At 39.9% G+C, this 24,319-nt stretch overlaps 1 protein-coding gene and 1 long non-coding RNA gene across 2 annotated transcripts in view; both read left to right on the forward strand.

Moving 5' to 3' along the window:
• Positions 1-24,319, forward strand: part of LOC117504367 — a 251,091-nt gene that overhangs the window by 106,877 nt on the left and 119,895 nt on the right. The window lies entirely within an intron of this gene.
• On the forward strand, positions 2,159-24,209 carry LOC117504361 (sodium- and chloride-dependent GABA transporter 2-like). The gene is given in 18 exon segments (XM_034163822.1): positions 2,159-2,272; positions 2,586-2,749; positions 3,351-3,485; positions 6,111-6,251; positions 7,882-7,919; positions 7,921-7,973; positions 8,056-8,168; positions 8,171-8,187; positions 11,877-11,895; positions 11,898-12,010; positions 13,534-13,637; positions 14,896-15,020; positions 15,120-15,232; positions 16,720-16,857; positions 21,254-21,356; positions 23,082-23,182; positions 23,276-23,446; positions 23,800-24,209. Coding segments are annotated over 17 exon segments (1,674 nt in total). The 5' UTR covers positions 2,159-2,272; positions 2,586-2,709; the 3' UTR covers positions 23,950-24,209.

A 24,319-nucleotide genomic window follows, 5' to 3' on the forward strand; every position in this document is an offset into this window, starting at 1 on the left:
TGTTTATTTTCAGATATGAAACCATCCTGGAGCTGACCTCTAATGAGCTACAGGGGTCAAAATTTAAAAATGATCCAATCATTTTGAAAACTATACCACATTATTTGATCATAATGATTCCAAAAAGGTATAATTTGGGCAATCTGACTGAATGTTCTGGGGTTACAGGGTAAAAACGGCAAAAATGGTGACAAAGGACAGAACCCCATACCAGGACAGATCCTGGCTTTAGGACTTGTTGCTGATCATGGTCTGGATGGTACTTTTCATCTTCGGTCTGGAACACACGGTGTCCATCTCTTCCAAAAATGATCTGGTTTACTGATTTGTCTGTGCACAATACACGTCCTTTGTTTGATGGTCCAACCCAACTGACTCTGAGCCCAGAGAGGCTGATGCGGCTTCAGGACAAGGTTATAAGTAAGTAAATAAACTTTATTTATATAGCGCTTTTCACAGACAGAGGTCACAAAGTGCTTTACAAGATAAAATATCACAATACAAAAAAAATGTCGGTGTGCCAAAACATCTAAAGCTTTGGATGTCTGTTTAAAAAAGAGACTTGAGTTGCATAATCCAGAGAGCACAAGGGCAAGGGCAGTTCATTCCAGTTTATCATACGGCTTCTTTTTTTTTGCACAGTAAAGTTTAAAATGGTATTCCATATTGTAGAAAGTTTTCTAAAAAATAATCCCTTGTCCATGTGCTTGCATATATCAGCTATTGATGAATGGGGCTTCTTGATGCTGTGCCATCTGAGGGATCAAAGATCCCTTAGGCACTTATTCCTCCAGATTCCCTGAATCATTTAATGATATGCACTGTATAGGTAGAAATATGAAAATCCCTTCCAGGCTTTCTTTGAGGGAAAAATGTTATGAAACATTTGTTGACAATTCGGAGATCCTCTGCCCATCTCAAAGACTCAGCCTTGTGTGGATACTCCTTTTGTACCAAATCATGATTACAGTCACTGGTTCGAGGGAACTTTTTTCTTACCTTATTGCTAGCCATAAATTGCCTTGTTCCAACTTTTTTGGAATGTGTTTTTGTTTTTTGCTTTTTTTTTTTTTTTTTTTTTTCCATATCACCCCAACTTTTTGTAGTTTGGGTTGTATATTAACTACACGTCTTCGTCAACATGTGTCCAAACAGCATGTGCTTGTACAGAGTGTCTGTCAGCATCTAACCTGATTATGTCTAAACATGCCAAACACCATGTTTGGTTTGCATCAACACCGAGTGCGTGCCTGGGCATAATTGGACTAATAAAGTTTGCTTTGTGGACAGCAATAATATGCATACTATGACTGGAAATAACAAAAGATTATGTACAAAACAGTGCATGTTAGGAATCTTTTAAGGTGATTTTTATCACCAGCACCCCATAATTCACAACCTTCCAGTATCTTACATAAATAGCAGAACCTTGAAATCTATTCATGCATGAGCAGAGATCAGATATGTGAGTAATTAATATCAAATTTCCTCAATCTGGGCAAAACTCTAGCAATTGATTTCTGAATCTTTTGAGGGGAACAATACACTGCAGTAATTGACTTCCTCGTGGGGTCACCATGTTGAGGTTCTTGGCTTTAACAAGTGAAATACCCATTGTAATTCATGCTAGCATTAACGGAACAAAATTTCATTTCACCAACAGTTTGCTAGAAGGCACATGGGAGATTCAAGCCTAGATCTGTTTAAATTGCGACTGGTGATGCAACACATAAACGTTGCCCTTTGTCCACTTTTTCCAGTCAGATAAGAGTCCTCATAGGCGTCTTGGTGGCTTCCCTCACCTATTTTATTCTTGTACAGTGACCGTTTTTTGGTAACTGCTTACTTCAGACGCCTTATTTTTTTATTCCTTGCCTACTAAATACATTAAATTATTCCAGAAGAGGAAATTAATAAAATCGCATTTCATGTTGATATTTATTTGTTTATGGTTTCTGCACAATGTGAACATGGAATATGTGATGATTTTAATTTTTTTTTGTTTTTTTTAGCAGAGGTGATCCACTTCAGACAGGGTCAGCACAGATGGCCTGGTGCGGCAGAATCCTATTGGACTCTTATTTTAACCATGGGGTTACGATACAGGATGCATGTACTTTGCTCTGAACAGGGCAGACAAAGAGGCGGGCCTGAGTTTAGCCCCGCCCTTCATTCCACTCATGTTAAATACCAAACGTGAATATTTACAGATACATTTTCAGCCACAGCTTCAGCCGTGAGACAAGAACTGGTCACAGCCCTGCAATGGACGGTAGGACATATTGTTCGGCTCAGTTTGAAATACACATTATTTAATCAAAAATCACAAAGCAAATTAAATTTCCTTTTAGCACTTTTTTCATTATTGCAAATAAATTAAGTACCTTTCTATCCATTTCTGCTCCACTGTTGCTCCTTGTACACTTGTGCAATGAGACCCATTGGGGTAAAGTGCCTTGCTCAAGTTCAATTTGAAAAGAAGAGCAGCTTCAGTCCAGGATTAGGGCAAAGACAATCACATTCTCGAACCTTGTGGCTGCTACACTGCTGCCTATTTTCTTCTTCTTTCTCTCCCTGTTCTTTAGGAGACGTAGGCCAACCCAGGAGCTGCTCCCCCACTCAGAGGAGAAGCTGGAGGAGCGCGGCCAGTGGACTAACAAGGTAGAATTCATCTTGTCTGTGGCCGGGTCCATCATCGGGCTGGGAAACATGTGGCGCTTCCCGTACCTTTGCTACAAGAATGGAGGAGGTGGGTTGGATAGAATAAGCTTTAATTATTCCACAAATCCATTATAAAGTTGGCCTATAGTGAGATTTCCTGCTTCAAGGGTATTAAATCAGTGAGATGTTTCACAGTTTTCCCCAAAATTCACTTTTCTGTTGGGGTTGCTTTGACCGCAGAGCAGTATGCGGTTGACCTTTGTCCTTTTGGAACGCAGCGTTACGCCGGAAACTTGCTTGCGTTTGTGCTAAATGTCTCAGTGTGGGATGGCAGGGTTAGGGTTCAGGGCGGCGCGAGGTCAGACAGCTGTTGTTGCTTCGCCGCTTGCAAGATTTCAGCGGCTGTCCCCGCAGAGAGGCCGAAAATCTGAGCACACCAAACATCCCCGGCCCACCTGAAGGGACGTCGGTGTGAAAGTTGATCGCTTGGGGGCGGGGGAGCTCATCTTAAAAGGTCACAAAGACATTAAGATAAACCTTTTCCTGTTTTCGCACTTTACATCTGGTGGTGCATTTCACAATGTCCAAGCACATATTCGCACGACCATGAAAGATCACGACGGTTCCACTCAAATAAATAATGTAAAACTCTGCACTCATCCTGATCACTTTGCCTTTTCTCCACTCAGGTGCTTTCCTCATCCCCTACCTGATCTTCCTCTTCACCTGTGGCATTCCTGTCTTCTTCCTGGAGGTTTCCCTGGGACAGTACACCAGTCAGGGAGGCATTACCTGCTGGAGAAAAATCAGTCCCTTATTTGAAGGTGGGAATGACAGTTTTCATCAAAGATGCTCACATACACAAACCATCTACAGGTTTTTGATGCTGTTTGCCAGCAGGGCAACAATAAATTTCACTGAAATGTGGCAGAGAGACAGGCTTTGGGTCAAGGAAAAGCTGATTAAAGAGATGGATTGTGTCGCTGACCTTTGTTCTTTGATCTTAATTCCTTTGATCCCAACCCTGTCTTTGACCTCTCATTCTTATTGCTTTGATCCTGTAATCAGGATTGCCGATTTGTCCAGCACTCAGGATTAAAGGTCTGGATCCACCCACTGATCCAAATTCCTTGAATCAGCATCAAGGATTACTAGGCTTTGAACAAACACGGCTTCTCTCGTTGAGAAAGTGTCATTTTGGCGCTGTTATAACAATATCACTGTTACTTGGAGAAATTGGTTCAGAAGTGAGAAATATCAATGTCAAGTGTAAAATTCTATTCCAAGAGGATTTACAGAATCAAAATATCAATTTCTTCAGGTGTAGGCTTTGTTAAAGGAATAATTAGGCCTGGTCCAAATTGAGCTTTTCTACCTGATAAAATGCCATTTATGCACAATTACAAAAACACAGCTGTTACTTGACGTAATAAGTTAAAGGTGAAAAGTATTGTCAGGTGCAAATGATGATCTTTGATCATAATTCCTTCGTTCTGATGCTGCCTTTAAAGTCTCAACCTTTAATCCTGTAATCAGGGTTGTTGATGTGTTCAGTGATGCAGATCACTGCCATGCATCACCCACTGATCCTAATTACTTTGATATATATACACTGAACAAAAATATAAACGCAACACTTTTGGTTTTGCTCCCATTTTGTATGAGATGAACTCAAAGATCTAAAACTTTTTCCACTTACACAATATCACCATTTCCCTCAAATATTGTTCACAAACCAGTCTAAATCTGTGATAGTGAGCACTTCTCCTTTGCTGAGATAATCCATCCCACCTCACAGGTGTGCCATATCAAGATGCTGATTAGACACCATGATTAGTGCACAGGTGTGCCTTAGACTGTCCACAATAAAAGGCCACTCTGAAAGGTGCAGTTTTATCACACAGCACAATGCCACAGATGTCGCAAGATTTGAGGGAGCGTGCAATTGGCATGCTGACAGCAGGAATGTCAACCAGAGCTGTTGCTCGTGTATTGAATGTTCATTTCTCTACCATAAGCCGTCTCCAAAGGCGTTTCAGAGAATTTGACAGTATATCCAACCAGCCTCACAACTGCAGACCACGTGTAACCACACCAGCCCAGGACCTCCACATCCAGCATGTTCACCTCCAAGATCGTCTGAGACCAGCCACTCGGACAGCTGCTGGAACAATCGGTTTGCATAACCAAAGAATTTCTGCACAAACTGTCAGAAACGATCTCAGGGAAGCTCATCTGCATGCTCGTCGTCCTCATCGGGGTCTCGACCTGACTCCAGTTCGTCGTCGTAACCGACTTGAGTGGGCAAATGCTCACATTCGCTGGCGTTTGGCACGTTGGAGAGGTGTTCTCTTCACGGATGATGCGAGGGAGATGTGTTGCACTGCATGAGGCAAATGGTGGTCACACCAGATACTGACTGGTATCCCCCCCAAATAAAACAAAACTGCACCTTTCAGAGTGGCCTTTTATTGTGGGCAGTCTAAGGCACACCTGTGCACTAATCATGGTGTCTAATCAGCATCTTGATATGGCACACCTGTGAGGTGGGATGGATTATCTCAGCAAAGGAGAAGTGCTTACTATCACAGATTTAGACTGGTTTGTGAACAATATTTGAGGGAAATGGTGATATTGTGTATGTGAAAAAAGTTTTAGATCTTTGAGTTCATCTCATACAAAATGGGAGCAAAACCAAAAGTGTTGTGTTTATATTTTTGTTGAGTATATGTATAGGATCCTTGCAAATCTGCCAGACAACATCTCCTTTGTGATATTCAAAGATTAGCCACAGGGATGATAGATGAGTAGTCAGAATTACAGATCAGGATCAGAGATCAGCCATCGGGAGCTGAGAATGGGATCAAAGTTGAGTGACCATGATCAAAGATCAGCAATTAGGATCAAAGGTGAGTGATTAGAATTAATATTCAGGAATCAGATCAAGATCGGTAATGAGAGATGACGGGTTTTGGATAGAGAACAGAATTAGGATCACTGGTCAGAAATCAGAAACAAAGATGAGCTATAAAGATCAAAGGTCATCCATCACAATTATAGGTCAAGCTAAAAAACAAATCGGGTCAAGATCAGGATCAGAGGTCAGGAATCAAACATACGATGATCAGGATCAAAGAAATGTGGAGAAGAGACTGAAATAACCATCTTACCAAACGTTCATAAAAGGAAAATGTAAATAGATGACTGAGTGGCTTTTTAGTGCTTTTCCGTATTGATGCCTTACACCTTAGGGGCTGAACCTTGCTGATTGATAGCTTCATGAGCTTTCTGTCTGGTGGTGGGATTAAACCTGACTGAGCCTGTTTTTCTAACCTTTAGACCACCACTTCCCAGCACTTTTACATGATTAATCTCATCCTTGTTTCATTCAAGTCAAAAATAAATGTTAATTTATTGCAGTAACATCATTTTTGCTGTCATTTCTGCAGGTCTTGGCTATGGAACGCAGGTGATAGTCACGCTGTTGAACTTCTATTACATCATTGTTCTGGCCTGGGGGATTTTCTACCTGTCTTATTCCTTTTCCTGGGTCCTGCCCTGGTCTTCCTGCAACAACTCATGGAACACCGGTAAGAAGTGCAGGAAAGTGTTCACAGTGCTTCATTTTTTCCACATTTAGTTATGTTACAGCCTTATTCCAAAATGGATGAAATTCATTTTTTTTCCCTCAAATTTCTACACACAATACCCCATAATGACAATGTGAAAAATGTTTTTGAGAGATTTTTGTAAATTTATTAAAAAATAAAAACGTGTACATAAGTATTCATAACCTTTGCAATTAAGCTCAAAATTGAGTTCAGGTGCATCCTGTTTCCACTGATTATCCTTGAGAGGTTTCTATAGCTTAATTGGAGTCTACCTGGGGTAAATTCAGTTGATTGTACATGATTTGGAAAGGCACACACCTGTCTACATATGAGGTCCCACAGTTGACAGTGCATGTTAGAGCACAAACCAAACATGAAGTCAAAGGAATTGTCTGTAGACCTCCAAGACAGGATTGTCTTCAGGCACAAAGCTGGGGAAGGGTACAGAAACATTTCTGCTGCTTTGAAGGTCCCAATGAACACAGTGGCCTCCATCATCCATAAATGGAAAAGGTTCTGATCCACCAGGACTCTTCCTAGAGCTGGCTGCCCATCTAAACTGAGCGACTGGGAGAGAAGGCTTTAGTCAGGGAGGTGACCAAGAACTCGATGGTCACTCTGTCAGAGCTCCAGCTTTCCTCTGTGGAGAGAAGACAACCATCTCTGCAGCAATCCACCAATCAGGCCTGTATGGTAGAGTGACCAGACAGAAGCCACTCCTTAGTAAAAGGCACATGGCGGCCCACCTGGAGTTTGCCAAAAGGCACCTGAAGGACTCTCAGACCATGAGAAACAAAATTCTCTGGTCTGATGAGACAAAGATTGAACTCTTTGGCATGAATGCCAGACGTCATGTTTGGGGGAACCAGGCACCATCCCTACAGTGAATTATGGTGGTGCCAGCATCATGCTGTGGGGATGTTTTTCGGTGGCAGGAACTGGGAGACTAGTCAGGATTGAGGGAAAGATGAATGCAGCAATGTTCAGAGACATCCTGGATGAAAACCTGCTCCAGAGCGCTCTTGACCTCAGACTGGGGCGGACAGTTCATCTTTCAGCAGGACAATGATCCTAAACACCTAGTCAAGATATCAAAGGAGTGGCTTCAGGACAACTCTGGGAATGTCCCTGAGTGGCCCAGCCAGAGCCCAGACCTGAATCTGATTGAACATCTCTGGAGAGATCTGAAAATGGCTGTGTAACCGACGCTCCTCATCCAACCTGAGGGAGCTTGAGAGGTGCTGCAAAGAGGAATGGACAAAACTACCAAAGATAGGTGCACCAAGCTGGTGGCATCATATTCAAGAAGACTTGAGGCTGTAATTTGCTGCCAAAGGTGCATCAACAAAGTACTGAGCAAAGGGTGTGAATACTTATGTACCAATGATTTCTTAGTTTTAAACTTTTAATGAATTTGCAAAAATAAAAAAAAAACTTTTTCATGTTGTCATTATGGGTATTGTGAATAGAATTTTGAGGGGAAAAAATGAATTTATACCATTTGGAATAAAATAACAAAATGTGGAAAAAAAAAAGAAGCACTTTCCAAATACATTAAAAAAACCCCCTGAGTGCCACTGCTGTCTGATATATATTATTTTTCTTTCAGCAAATTGTGTTGAGTTTCACAGGACAAAACACCTCAGGGGACCACCAAGCCATCCACCTAAATGTCACGTCTCCTATCATAGAGTTCTGGGAGTGAGTTTTCACGTGTTGCACTGATATCAAAGTGATGGTCACAATCATCTGTCACTTACAATGTTGGTTACTCTCGCTACAGGAGAAGAGCACTGAGGATCTCACCAGGCATTGACCACATGGGTTCACTGAACTGGGACCTGGCCATCTGTCTGTTCATTGCCTGGGTCATGTGCTATTTCTGCATCTGGAAGGGGTGAAATCCACAGGAAAGGTTGGCCGACGGGGATTTTGAACCCATACCATTATGAAATTTTACATCTAGACTGCTTTAATTTTCTATTATAATCATGGTCAGAATAGTGGCAAGTAAATCATGTCAAATGTGTTCAGAAATGTATGCAAATGAGCCCAATTTTGCAGATTCACAATACGTGATCAAATAGTCAGCAACATTTCCAAGTCCCTGAACACACCTTGGACTTCATTTTTATCATTCATTAAGAAATAGAAACAGGACGGTCCTGAATGGAAAATCTATCTAGACCACTTTGTCAGGTCAGGTCTAGGCGCATATGTCTCAGAGCACAGAACTGCCTTGGGTCCATGTTGGCAACAACCTTAGGAGACAGCAGGTTCATCCTCACTTATCTCTTCCAGCCAGGTGGAATGTGGGCAACGCTTGACCTTCTCCAGCCGCTGAGGTCCTCAAAACTGAGGCAACTACATGCTGGATTATAGCCAGAGAAACACTTCTGTGTCTCTCAATGGCAACCATCATTTAACACAAAGTTATTCCAGTGGTACTCAAGGTTCTTCTGAAAAGACCTAGTACCAAAGACATCCAGCCATAGGTCACTGGCTAGCATCCAAGTTGGACAATCATACAATAAGACTGGAAGCACCAGTACCCTAAAGACTTGGACCTTTGTTCTCCTACAAAGGTGTAGGCATCAGCGGACCACTTATTCCAGGCATCTCAGAGTCTCAAAGGCCGAGGACCCACAGACATGAATGTCTCTATAAGTTTGGTACCTTCAGCACATAGACATGTGGCTGTTATGGTGAGTGAGGAATTGGAATATCTAGGTTTGTGGTTGACCTGGTTCAAAACTAAGATCCAGGATTTCAATAGCTTCCTGGAGTCGGCCGTCAAAAGTCTAGAGTAGGCATCACTGACTGATTGTGCACATGGAAGACTCCAGTCTAGATTTGATCAGTTTTCTTTTATCCAAGTTGTTTGTTGTTCCACTCTACCATGAAGATGTGCCTGGTGGTGCAACCGAAAAAAAAAGCTGCTCTCTGCCCAGTTGTGGTGGTTGTCTTGATGCCTTCACTCACTAGTCTTATTCTTGCACAGTCACTCAGTTTTTGAGGACTGCCTACTCCACACAGGTTTTCCTTGCAGTACCATACTGTTTGTTTTTCTTCATGACTGATGTAAATGAAGTCCAAGATGTATTCATACTCATCTTCAACCGCTTATCCGGGATCCGGGACCCTTTCCTGGGCCACATTAACCTAGAGGTGGGCGATACCGGGAATTTTGGTATTGATCCGATACCAAGTAAATACAGGCCCAGTATTGCCGATATCGATACCGATACTGATACTTTTTCATATTTAAGCTTCATAGATCCAAAGGATCCAAAAGACCTAGGATAGAATTTCACCAAACATTGTACGTGACAACAAAATACTTTATTATCACAATCAACATTTTTGTTTAAAAAAAATCACTTAACACAACTTAAAACAAAATCTCCTGAGGTAGAGGGCTGACAAACCACAATACAAAGGTGCGCTGCTCCGTGTTGTGTGACACAGTGCAGCGCTGCTCTTACAGACAGAGAGAAGACTTTGATGAATCTGCGTGCGCAGCAGTCAGTGCGTGCAGGAGAGAAAAAAGCTTGAATATCGATCTTTTTACATGAGGATTGTTCAATATCAATACCAGCGTTGGTATCGATATTATTGATATTAGGATCGATCCGCCCACCTCTACATTAACCACCTCTGACTGGGGGATCCCGAGATGTTCACAGGCCAGTCTGGAGATATAATCTCTCCACCTAGTCTTAGGTTTTCCACAGGGTCAGCTCCTTCCCCTGTCTTGCAGACAGAAAACTAGTTGTGAAAGTGAGGATTTACGGTAAAGCCTTTCACGAATATATAGGTATCAGTGTTATTTTTGCTGATGTGAAAAATGGGATTTTACAGAAAAAAAAATGCAGAAAAACACTTTGGCTGTTGGAAATAGTGCCATTATGTCGTTTGTCCAGTAGAAGGCGCTCTGACAAGTCAAGCATGGCTGGGGCCCCCATCATCCCGCAGTCAAATTAACTATAAGAGACAGAGGAAAAGCGACCGGTTGCCATTCATTTTCAGTCAGAGTGGGCATTTTACAAGGACAAGAGACAAGTGGTCGCTATTGCTGCCAGCTAGGTGGGGCCAATATATACTCAACAAAAATATAAACGCAACACTTTTGGTTTTGCTCCCATTTTGTATGAGATGAACTCAAAGATCTAAAACTTTTTCCACATACACAATATCACCATTTCCCTCAAATATTGTCACAAACCAGTCTAAATCTGTGATAGTGAGCACTTCTCCTGTTGCTGAGATAATCCATCCCACCTCACAGGTGTGCCATACCAAGATGCTGATTAGACACCATGATTAGTGCACAGTTGTGCCTTAGACTGCCCACAATAAAAGGCCACTCTGAAAGGTGCAGTTTTATCACACAGCACAATGCCACAGATGTCGCAAGATTGAGGGAGCGTGCAATTGGCATGCTGACAGCAGGAATGTCAACCAGAGCTGTTGCTCGTGTATTGAATGTTCATGTCTCTACCATAAGCCGTCTCCAAAGTCGTTTCAGAGAATTTGGCAGTACATCCAACCAGCCTCACAACCGCATACCACGTGTAACCACACCAGCCCAGGACCTCCACATCCAGCATGTTCACCTCCAAGATCGTCTGAGACCAGCCACTCGGACAGCTGCTGAAACAATCGGTTTGCATAACCAAAGAATTTCTGCACAAACTGTCAGAAACCGTCTCAAGGAAGCTCATCTGCATGCTCGTCGTCCTCATCGGGGTCTCGACCTGACTCCAGTTTGTCGTCATAACCGACTTGAGTGGGCAAATGCTCACATTCGCTGGCGTTTGGCACGTTGGAGAGGTGTTCTCTTCACGGATGATGCGAAGGAGATGTGTTGCACTGCATGAGGCAAATGGTGGTCACACCAGATACTGACTGGTATCCCCCCCAATAAAACAAAACTGCACCTTTCAGAGTGGCCTTTTATTGTGGACAGTCTAAGGCACAACTGTGCACTAATCATGGTGTCTAATCAGCATCTTGATATGGCACACCTGTGAGGTGGGATGGATTATCTCAGCAAAGGAGAAGTGCTCACTATCACAGATTTCGACTGGTTTGTGAACAATATTTGAGGGAAATGGTGATATTGTGTATGTGGAAAAAGTTTTAGATCTTTGAGTTCATCTTATACAAAATGGGAGCAAAACCAAAAGTGTTGCGTTTATATTTTTGTTGAGTATGGGAACTTTATTTTATAGAAATGCTGACCTATACAACATGGCAACTACCAATCTGAGTGAAGGCAGTGTGACGTATGGTGGTTGGCTCTTGGTTAGATTTATGATTATTTATAATAAAATTCATGTTTAAACTGGAAAATATCAAGCCTCATTTACATTACATTTCTTTGTCATGGGGGGTTTATATCAAAATGTTAAGAATCATTGCCATTTTTAATGAATATATATATCAGCAGATATATCGGCATAGTAACTTTTTTACTTTCTAATATCAGTAAGATATCAGACCCCAAAAATACTGTGATCAGTCAGACTCTAGAATTCAATTGTTTGAAATTCAAATATACCAACATTTGATATTTATTGTATCTTTCATGTCTGTATACAGGTGGTCTACTTCACTGCCACCTTCCCTATGTGATGCTGGTTGTGCTGTTGGTCCGAGGTCTCACTCTGCCTGGTGCAGGGATTGGGGTCCAGTTCTACCTTTACCCTGACCTTGGTCGACTGTCAGACCCACAGGTACTTCATACAAGCACCGCAAAAACCCAATTCCATAACCTCTGTCGATTGATGAACTTCTGCCAGGTCACAATAAACTTTTCACAAAATCATAAATTCCCAATTAGTACCTTTATAGCCTGGTTTGATGCTCTGATTCCCAACAATAAGATTGCACCAGGTGCAGGTATCTTATAGTTCTCTGGGTTCTCTATTCTATTTTATACTGATCTGCAAAGGTACAATCAGCAGAACTCTATTTGAGCCCAAATCTTTAAAAATCATCATAAAAAGAAGGGGACACTGAGAGACACTCATTCATGCACATTATTTCGTTGTGATTCCATGATGTGACCTTGATATTTGATCCGTTCAGTCCAAAAGTGAACCATTTTATTAGCATCCAACCCACGTGGTCCCGTTCCAAATAATTAGATGAGATTAGATTAGATTTTAATTCAATTTAATTATCTTATAATGTGCCAGATCACAGCAAAAGCCATCTCAAGGCACCTTATATGAAACAATTTAACATAAAATTTAAATAAATAATTAAAAACGAATGCAAAAAATTAAAATACATAACAGATTAGATTCGATCGAACTTTATTAATTCCTCTGGAAGACTCCCTCAGGGAAACTGAGGTTCCAGCAGCATTGTATGGCAGCACACAGGGTAAGAAGCACACAGAGTATCAAAAGTGAAAGTAAAAACAATTTGCAAATATAAATATAAATCAACCATATAGAAATACCAGAAATGCTGCTCGCTACTGGTTTAGTGGCTACAACTGTTCCTCTCCTTCCCATCCTCTGTCTTCCTGTTACTCCTCCTCCTCCTGAGTGAGGAGTTATTCAGTCTGATGGCTTGAGGGACAAAGGAGTTTTTCTGTCTGTTGCTGTCTGTGGTTGAAGAGGCTCCTCTGGTTGCTGATGACGGTATGCAGAGGGTGACTGGCATCGTTCATAATGTCCAACAGTTTGTCCAGTCTTCTCATCTCTGCCACCGTCATGTTGAATCATATTAATCATAGTGCTTAATGAACACTATTATAGAGTTGTCAACTTGATTGAACAGTATTTGGAATGGGATCATAGGTACTCACTGCAGAGTCAAATTAATTTTGCGAAATTTATTGTGTCAGCATTTGGCCAAAAAAAAAAAAAAAAAAAAAAAAAAAAAATCAACCTTTGCCTGTGATTTTGATTTTTAATTGGATTTTCTCAAAATTTAAACACTTTGTCCTTTGCTAACCCTCAGACGTTTCGCTAAATTTGGTCAAAATTGGCTCAAAACCTTGTTCTGTTCTCATACAGACATTAAAACTGCACTAGGAATCTGCAATTGATCATTTGAGGGATTTAAAGTAAAAAAAAATTGTTCTCAGAGTTATAATGACCTATTCATATGCATTTGGACTACATGCACATTTTGTTGTTCTTTAGGTCTACATCCACTTTCTTGCCTTTGCAGCCACTGTTCCACAGCTTTGTGTGATTTTCAGTCATTTCTGCAGCTTTGTCACATGTATTGTTTGTGTCAGGTGTGGATGGATGCTGGTACGCAGATCTTCTTCTCCTATGCCATCTGTTTAGGATCACTGACCGCTCTGGGCAGCTACAACAAATATAACAATAACTGCTACAGGTAAGCAAGTAGACTCGATCAGCTGCTTCAATAAGAGGAACCGCCTCTCCACCAATCACCTCTCTGCTTTTCAGCACTGCACCCAATAGTAGTGCAGCAGATAACTGAAACAATCGTGAAAATGGTGATACAAGCACCAAAGTTGGCACAAATACTCCTTAGACGTTACTCTTTTAAAAAAACTGACTGGCCACTTGAATTTCCAATTGGCAGCCAGGTAGGGGTCAATTGAAGAATTACACAGGGGTCAAAATTAAAAATGCTCAGATCATTTTGAAAACTACACCACATTATGTGTCTGATCATAAAGATTCCAAAAAGGTATAGTTTGGACTATCTATGACTGAATGATCAGGAGTTATGGGGTAAAAACAGCAAAAATGTACAGGGGTCAAAAGTTAAAGTTCTTTCAATTTTGGTAAAACAAAAAAAGTGATGCAAATTATTGGTTGAGCTAATGGGATAAATAAATGGAATAGTTTTGATTGTGTTGAATGTTTGGTCTCCAAAGTAAAGGCCAAACAAGGTCAACGTCCATTGGATTCTATGACACGTGACATATGTTACCCCGTAACATGATAACTAACCATGATACATGGTCCAAACTATTCCTTTTTAAAACTCTGTTAACTCAACTAATAATGTGCAGGGTTTGTGTTTTATTTTTTTTTCCAGGCAATGCTACATCTGAAAAATATGGGTAGTCTTATAATCAGGGCCAGGGGTGCCGAAAAGGGGGGAATAAGGAGAAGGATTCTAGGGGCCCATGACTGACAGGGGCCTAGAGAGGCTTCTAATACAGTTATAATTCTGACAAAATAATAGTAAGATTTCTTTCCATGGGGCCCACAATCCCTGGCGGCACCCCTGATCAGGGCCGTCTTATATTTGGGCCAGTACGACAACAAGATGCAGGAATCATTACTCAGAGAGTTTGTCCACACTGACATGATAACATGGCACAGTTGCCACACTGCAACACCACCGCCTGAATTACTGATGCAAGGCAGGTTGGATCCGTTTGTGCCATTTACATCAAGTTCTTACCTGAACATTTGAACGACGCTGTGGAAATCGAGGCTCATCGTTTTTCCAATTTGCCCATGGGCCGAGCAGGTTTTTGGAACCACCTAAGATCACCCTTAGAATCCAGACTCGGCATAGCAAGGGGGCCTACGCAAAAATTAAAGTACAGTGTTTGTTTTTTTCTTAATCAGAAAGTGTTCAGATTTTGACGTTTTAAATCTGTCTTTTGCAGAGACTGCCTGGCACTGTGCTGTCTGAACAGTGGCACCAGTTTTGTGGCAGGTTTTGCAATATTCTCCATCCTTGGATTCATGTCTTATGAGCAGAACGTTCCCATCTCAGAAGTGGCCGAATCTGGTGAGTCGCCCTATGATCGGCATCGAGAGCTCAAAGAAAATCACACGGAAGCAGGAATCTGTGTTTGTCATTTATTTAGTCATGTTTGTTTCGGTGCAGGACCCGGTCTTGCGTTCATCGCTTACCCTCGTGCTGTGAGCATGATGCCCTTCTCTCCTGTGTGGTCTGCCCTCTTCTTCATCATGATTGTTTTTCTGGGGCTGGACAGCCAGGTAGAGAATCTCACACAACTTCTGTAAATCATATGGCATGGAATGTGTTATTTATTACCTATGGGTATGAAGACATTAAAGGCTGTAGCAATCTGACATCTGACCTTCTTGCACCAAGTTTGGTTCAAATTAGAGTGAAAAACATACATTTTTATATTTCACCCCATTGACCTTGACACCAATGATTGACCTTTATCCAGATGATTGACTCAGGCAATTCCATAATTCAACTATATATGTGTGTGCCATGTTTAGTGGACAGTGGAGTGAAAAAAATAAAATAAAAAAATTTGACCTTTGACCCAATAACCTTGATTCCAATCATTGGTCTTTGGTAAATCTGCTCTCCCCTGTGCAATTCCAAGTTTGACCCCTCTATGTGTGCCAAGTTAGGTCAAAATAGAAGTGAAAAACACCAGTTTTGACATTTGACCCCAGTATTGACCTTTGGTAAATTAGATCTTCTCTGAACAATTCCAGAAACCACATCCACATGTGTGCCAAATTTGGTGCAAATCAGAGGGTTTTTAAAATAATCAAACAACCAAAAAAAAACCCTATACATTTTGACATTTGACCCCAATGACCCTGACCCCAGTGATTGATCTTTGGTAAATCTGATCTTGCCTGGGCAATTCCAGGTCCCACTCCTATAGACGTACCAAGTTTGGTTCAAACAGGAATGGAAAAACATACATTTTGACATTTGACCCCAATGACCTTGACCCCAATATTGACCTTTGGTAAATTAGATCTTCCCTGGATAGTTCCAGAAACCACGTCCATATGTGTGCCAAATTTGGTGCAAATCAGAGTAAAAAAAAAAACCCCCAACAACATACATTTTGACCTTTGACCCCAATGACCCTGATCCCAGTGATTGATTTTTGGTAAATCTGATCTTGTCTGGGCAATTCCAGTTCCCACTCCTATAGATGGGCCAAGTTTGGTTCAAACAGGAATGGAAAAACATACATTTTGACATTTGACCCCAATGACCTTGACCCCAATATTGACCTTTGGTAAATTAGATCTTCCCTGGATATTTCCAGAAACCACGTCCATATGTGTGCCAAATTTGGTGCAAATCAGAGTAAAAAACAAAACAAAACCCAACAACATACATTTTAACCTTTGACCCCAATGACCCTGATCCCATTGATTGATTTTTGGTAAATCTGATCTTGCCTGGGCAATTCCAGGACCCACCTACATATGTGTGGTAAGTTTGGTGGACATCTGTGTGAACATCTATATTTTGACCTTTGACCCCAATGACATTGACCGCTGCCAAAACAAACCCTTTCAGGGCAATTGTGGGGCTGACGGTCATCCATAGACTACGTTTGGTGGAAATCAAAGGACCTGGGAAAAGTAGAGAAACAACCAGACAGACACACAGACAGACCGTGTGATGCTTTTCTTGTGTTGCGTCCCTTCATGTTTTTTTCTTTCTTCTCTTCCTGCTGTGTTTTCCTTCCTGTCAGTTTGTGTGTGTAGAGAGCCTCATCACAGCGATCGTCGACATGTATCCTGCAGTGTTCCGGCGAAAAAACCGCAGGGAGCTGTTTCTCTTAGCAGTGGTCCTCCTGTCATACCTCATGGGCCTCATCATGCTGATGGAGGTTAGGGGTCGCCGTCTGCAGCCACATGAAAACACAGATGTGTCGGTTCACAGACCTGCAGCCAGAAATTAGGTCGAGTTTTACTGACCAATGGGTTTGAGAGGCAATCAGAGTATTTTTATGTCTTGGTGCTGTATACATAGTATGTGGAGCTTTATGTCATCATGATTGCATCTATTGCTTCTTATGAATGAAAGAATGAATGAGTGAACATATTATCCTCATAACAGAACATGGTAGAAACTTGGTACTTACACCACAGGTATTCCCTGGACAGTAGATGACCTAGTTCCTTTTTTTTTTTTTTGCTGTTTGGCACATATATGAACAAGGATGAAGTGGTTTGTTTTGGTTGCAAATAACATAACATTAAATACACAACAGACACTTGATTCTTACACTATAGGTACCCAAGAGAGAATAGATTACCTGATCTGATTGCATTTTAGGGTTGTTTGATACGTGTTCTTGTATATTACTGATGATGCGGTGACTAATTAATTAATTATTAATGAATTAATTATTAATTAATTAGTCACCGCATCATCATAATTTAATTATTTCTGGACAAAATAACTCTATCTATGATACAGTGAATATACACTTGATAATTCCACCATTGGTACTCCTCCAGCCCATGGGAGAACATTAAGGGGTTGTGTGATACCAGTATTTGTATATTATTGAAAAACAAAACAAACAAAAACTTACACGATAGACACTTAACACTTACACCATGAGTGCCTATCATATGGGAATAAATGTACTGATGATGATGAGCTATTTCTGTGTATTAATGAGAACACGCTGATTTTTGATGTTGTTCTTTGTGAAAAGACAGTTCATTAACACTTGATACTTACAACAGTGGTTACCCCCCCTACCCCATGGGGGTAGATGAGCTGTCTATAGTTTAGGGCTGTTTGGCACTTGTATTTGCATATTAATGAGGATAAAGCTATTTTTGTTTTATTGTGATTATAAAATAAAACATGCATCATCATCATCATAATAATAACTCTATTTATGAAGCGGCTTGGTAGACACTTGATACTTACATTGTGGGTGCACCTGTGGGAGTAGATGATCAAATGAGATTTTTCAGGTTGTTTGCTACTTATATTTGTGTGTTATTTTGTTGTTTTGTTCAAAAGATGACTCATTAACTACACATGATGAACACTTGATACTTACCTCATAGGTAGGGCTTGGACAACAGATGAGTTGATGACCTTTTATTGTTGTTTGATGCATACATTTGTATATTAATGAGGAAGAGGTGATTTTTAAATTCTTTTTAAGTCATTATGCAACAATATTAAATGATGAGAGTTTATATTCAGGATGATGTGTATATATTTTAGTGGCAATTTTCACATATAGTGTAAAATAGTGTTTTTTTTTTTGTTTTTTTTTTTGTAAAAACAAAAACTCACCTGATTATGTTAGAATATGATTTAAACATAAAAAATACAAAACAAAACAAACAAACAAACAAAAAACAGGGTCCCATTTTTTCACATTGTAATGCCCTGAAATCCAAGATGGCTTCCATGATTAAAAAAGGCATAAATTTGACATTACAGTGAATATAAATCTGGTCCCAATATTTTTTCAGCATCTAACAACATCCCTATGACTACTAATCTTTTTATTTTGTGAAGTTTCAAACAGACTGCTATCCTGAATTAACCACATGAGCCCAAAATTGATGTTTGGTGCAGTCACTGGATGCAGTTTTTCCGCATTAGATTTAGCTTTAAACATTTGGTGTATATATGTATACAAAGCTATATTTCCTTTGTATTTGCAGGAAACAAATAGCCACAGCAACTATAACATCACTTAGAGTCTGTATATTAACCAACATGGCAGAGTACAACAAATCAAAAACTGGACTTTGGACTTTGCTTGATTTGTCAGCTGAGCAGCAAACAAGCAAAATTATCAAATGTTCAAGGAACATTTGGACGCCATTTTGAAATTAGGCATGTAAATAATAGCTTTAGCCTAAATTTGATGATTTCATTGGTTTTCTTGTGTCAGAAAGCCTATGTTTAGATTGTTTGTAATCATATCTTCTGTGTTAGCAAAGATATCGCATTATTACTAAACGGAGGCCATTTTGGACACCATCTTGGATTTCGGACTCATAAAAATGTGAAGAAACAATGGCACCCTAATTTTTTTTTTAAGCTTAAAGATGTCTTCTTTCAAAACAAAAAGTGAGTTTCTGCTTTTACAATAAATAAATAAATAATTACAAGCACTCAGAGAGTGCAAACCTCTGCCAAGGCCATGGGGTCACTGACGCCATAACATCTACACGCCGTGGAATCATTGAACCTAAAAAAGTCTATCAATGATGTTTGCTCAGTAGTAAAAAAGTTTCATCTACTGTGACTGGATAGCATGTATCCTTAGCGCTTGGCATCACAGTTTATTGCAACTTGCACCTTTCCCAGAAGCTGCTGTCATCTGAGCACTGATATTGATATTGCATGTGCTTATAGACAAAAACAAATAAGAGACAGGGTTAGGGTTAACCCCAACACTTCTCTAAACAAGGCCATAGGGTCACTGACCCTAAAGAGATTCTCTCCTTGGCACAGTGATCTATTTCTTTTTGTCTCTTTCTCTAAAATTGTATATAATAATCATTAGCTTATTAATATATAAACAAAAATAAATTTAAGAAATATTACAATTTGAAAACAAATGCACCCAAACGTGATGACAGCTGCAACTTCTTAATGCTAACTTTTAACATTGAAAATGCCATAGACATGCTAACGTGTTAGCATCGGGATCCAGATCGTGATCGGGATCACCACTAAAATTTAATCACTTGTTCCTCTTGTCATTTCCAACCTCCTTGGCGGAGGTAAAAATAAATTTAAGAAATATTACAATTTGAAAACAAATGCACCCGAACGTGATGACAGCTGCAACTACTTAATGCTAACTTTTAACACTGAAAATGCCATAGACATGCTAATGCGTTAGCATCGGGATCCGGATCACCACTAAAATTTAATCACTTGTTCTTCTTGTCATTTCCAACCACTCCACAAAATTTTATCAAAATCCGTTCAAAACCTTTTGAGTTATCCTGGTGACAAACAAACAAACAAACAACAAACAAAGCATTTAATAAATGCTGACAGTCGAATACAGTTCACATGGTTTCACTTCTGCACAGCCGGAAATGTGAATGCTCTGCAGAGGTGCCAATAAGTCATTATTTTGTAAGTACAACCAGGCCAAAAGGTTCTGTGCAACACAACACAGGGAAGACGCAAATGTTTTGCAAGTCTCACATTCAAATCTAAAGTCAAGTCTACCTGTTTGACCCAGAGACCTTCATGTTTGTTCTTTGTGATCCAGTGATAACATTGTGTATGGTTATGTGTGTGGCTTTGACATTTGATCAGGTCCGTGTTAAATTAACCACTTTATTCTTGATTAATCATACTTTCGCCAAGTTTAAGCTACATTGGCTTGACCTTTTAAGGCCGCCCAAGAACATATGTCATGTGATATATGGTTTCATATTGGCGTTTAATAAGAACAACAGGTGTGTTTTCAACCAATTCCTTGAAATAGCTATTCTCAATACCCCCAATGCATGTGCAATGGAACCAAATTTTGACCTTCATCTATGACCTTGACTTTTACTGAATCTTGTCCTCGGTTTGCTCTCAATCATTCCACCAAATTTCAGTCCAATTGGATGAAAATGCTTAAAGTTATTTTGTTCAAATGTAGATACTCAAAGAAAGAAAGCAATACCACTGCCCAAAAACAATATAAAAGGTTCTAAAACAAAGCATGTGTAAAAACAGAAATAAATGTATTTTACTGGTAACAAAGCACCAGAATGAAGTGTGCAGAAAAGCCGTCACCACACCTACACCATTTCCAGTTAGTCTTTGGCTGCGACGTGTAAACATGGATGGCTTGGGATCTTGGTAGTTTTAGCTTTAATGAGATATTGGATAGTTGTTTTTTTAAAGTGTTGATACAAACTCAATAAAAACAAAGCATAACAGTGTACAAAATATTTATTACAACAATAATTAATGCAGATTTTTAGTCTGTTAAAACAAACACTGGCAACTTAAAGTTATTTTCTGATGTCACAAAACAGTAATGTCATAATTCAGTGACAAGACATATATTGCTTTGGCTTCGATGCTCTGTTTTTTATTTATTTATTAAAGGAAATTTCACTTTGTTTTCTAATTATTATATCTTATCTTCGGACACTTCATTAAAAAAAGTAATAATTAAATAATGTTCAGTCTGTTTTGCGTGCAAACAAATGTTTAAAAAGAAAGCAGTATGTAGATGACACCATTATTTATATCCAAGTATTTTGTATGTCTCTCTTTAGGGAGGCATGTATGTTTTCCAGCTCTTTGATTACTATTCAGCCAGCGGCATGTGTCTTCTCTTCATGTCCATCTTTGAGACTGTCTGCATCGCATGGGTCTACGGTAAGCTGACATCAAACCTACTCATTGGCATTGATTGTTAAATATGAAGTCCCTTTTTTTTCTAATCACTTAATCATGCCCGTATATAGAGGGGGTTCAGGGGGTTCAACCGAACCCCCCCGAGAGGGATTTATTATGCGAATTTCGCGAGTTAAACAAGGTCGCCAAATTAAATACCACTATTTTAATACATAACGTACATATACGTACATATTCATAATGTAAACACGAATATTAATACCGCTAAATATGTTTGAAAACAAAAAACACGAAATATAATCCCAGTGAATATTTGTACCTTTACAGTAGTAATTAATTTTGTTCTTTTGTATAAAAGTGCCTACAAATTCGCGTGGGTTGCCGGGCGACGGACACTCCTCCTTCGCCCGGTGTGTCGCTCTGCTTGGGTGGACTTTTGCTGCGAAAATTCGCTCCCAATTATTATTATGTATATGATGATATTTGTTGTAGGTGCTTGTTTAAAAATGCTTATGTATTTTACAGGTATATTTTATGTAATTGTTAAGGTGTTTGTGTATAAAGTTTGCATTAATGTTATCTTGGTTCTTCCTGGGTGGTTCTTATGGCAACTGATCCAATCCCAAGCAAGGACTATTTGTATATAAAAATGTATTTCCTAAAATCATACATTTTGGGTCTCAAATGAAATTTATGTAGCTTTTTACCCCTCGAAATCCTCAAAAAGCTTCTGCTTCGGGGGGCTTTGCCCCCCAGGGGCCCCCACGAGGGCGTTGCCCCTCGACCCCACCAGGGGCCCTGCGGCCCTCTGGGCCCCCAGCTCAAGGATTTGAACCCCCCTTTCACATTCCTATATACGGCCTTGTTCATTACAGGGATTTTCTTCTCCAACACAATAATTTTCACTCACTCACCTTCAACTGCTTATCCTGGATTGGGTAGCAGCACAATGATTTTGTTCCTTAATGTTCAAATAAAGGATTGACTGTTGTATATTGCTAAAATGATCAAAATTCACCTTTTCTGGAAACAAGTTAGCATTTTGACCCACTTGGGTTAAAATATTGGGACAGAACGCCATGATATGCTGGGAAACTCCATTTCCCAGCATGCTGTTCAAGTGTCAAACAGCACCGGTTTGCATCGTATGATAGCGTTAGCATCATGAAGCTAAAGAAATGTGGTAGATCTGAACAAAAAAAAAAATCATAACATTTGAATAGAAACACAGTCACAGATCCTGTTGGGAAGAAATCAGGATAAAATCTTGGCAAATTCCACAGGAAACTTTGCTGGATATTTACTGGACAAGTAAGAGAATGCTTGAAGTTATAACATTTTTATCTTGTTAATCATTTTTCAATGTTTTCCATTTAAAAAAGTCAGAAATTCCTTCCAATGCAGTATGAATTTCCAAGCATATACATACACGCCTTCATTCACATTGTGGAATTGCCCTAAAATAAAAACTTTTCTACTTGTAAAATTAGCTACAATTTTGTGATATACCACAGAAATAAATTATTTTAGAACAACTAGATTTCAACACCAAGTACATTTTGTCATTTTTCTGAAAAGATGAAAGAGGGATTACACCTTTAACTGCGTATCAATGGCGTTAACTGCGACAGTAACTGCTTTTTATATTTGCCATGTAGTATTTTTTTAGAATACTAGATTGTATCTGAGTTTTAAGGCACAAGGTGGAATAAGGTTTTTCACATTTATTTTTAATTGTTTATCTAGGTGTCAGTCGCTTCTATGATAACATCGAAGACATGATTGGCTACCGCCCAGGACCTTACATCAAGTATTGCTGGTTGTTCGTCACCCCAGCCACATGCATCGTAAGTATCAACAAACTAATTACTGCGGTTTGACGACTGAAGTGGCTTCGTTTTTATGCCTCACCAGGAATATGTGTGTATTTTTGTCTCTAGGGTACCTTTGCCTTCTCTCTCATCAAGTACACACCTCTAAAGTACAACAATGAGTATGTGTACCCATGGTGGGGTTATGTAATTGGTTGGTTGTTGGCGCTTTCTTCCATGGTCTGCATCCCTCTTTGGATGGTTTACAAACTCAACACCACCCAAGGGACACTGAGAGAGGTGAATGATTGACACATTCCCCTATGTCTCCGTGCTACACTGGTACAACGGAGCAAGTAAACCGGTTTCACTTTCAATATAGTTTTGATGTAAATGAAGTAGTCCTCTGGTTCTAAAAGTAGAATGCCTAGGCTTTGGGAAACCATGGGTAGATGGTGGGACTTGAGGTTAGAGTAGCGAACCTATGGCCACTAGATTTGGTTCCTAGTCAGACAGGCTAGGGTGTTGTTGAACTTGTTGAATTCGAAAACCAAAATACTTCAATGTGCCCCTTCAGAATTTTGTCTTGACTAGAAAATGACTTGAGATGTTATAATACTGGAGTCTGTTTACACTGTTTTGTCTTTCTGTAGCGTATCCAGCTGCTCATCACACCTGATGACAGTTTACCCAAAACCAAGAAGGAGCAGGACAGGTTACTGGTTATCTTTGCTCCTGAAGAAGAGGCCACCATGACCAAAAATGGCTACTTTCCCATGTCAGAGAAAGATTCTGACTTATGAGGCCCCAACGAAGGGTTTATGGGTAACAAATGTGGGTTTTGGCTCCACTTCAAAAGCCCATCCTTGGCTTGTTACAGCTTTGCCTCCATCCCAAAGATCACATCAGTGAACAGAGGCTACCAACCGAACACATTGTCGACAAAGTGGTTAGTTTGTTTGATTTCAAATTTTTCAAGAATGTCAGTATTGGTTTGTCAGTTTTTTTTCCCCACATGGCTTTTTGTTGTTTTGAACAACAAAAACCATTTACTCATTTCAAACTGAAAGCTGCTTTTGAATTGGTTTGAACTGTTTCACTCTGGATTTCGCAGGTTCTTAAAGCCATTAAATGTAAGCCACAAACTTGAGCAATTGCTGTTCTCATAAAATA

The sequence above is a fragment of the Thalassophryne amazonica genome, chromosome 22 (genome assembly GCF_902500255.1).
Source record: "Thalassophryne amazonica chromosome 22, fThaAma1.1, whole genome shotgun sequence".
Lineage (NCBI taxonomy): Eukaryota > Metazoa > Chordata > Actinopteri > Batrachoidiformes > Batrachoididae > Thalassophryne > Thalassophryne amazonica.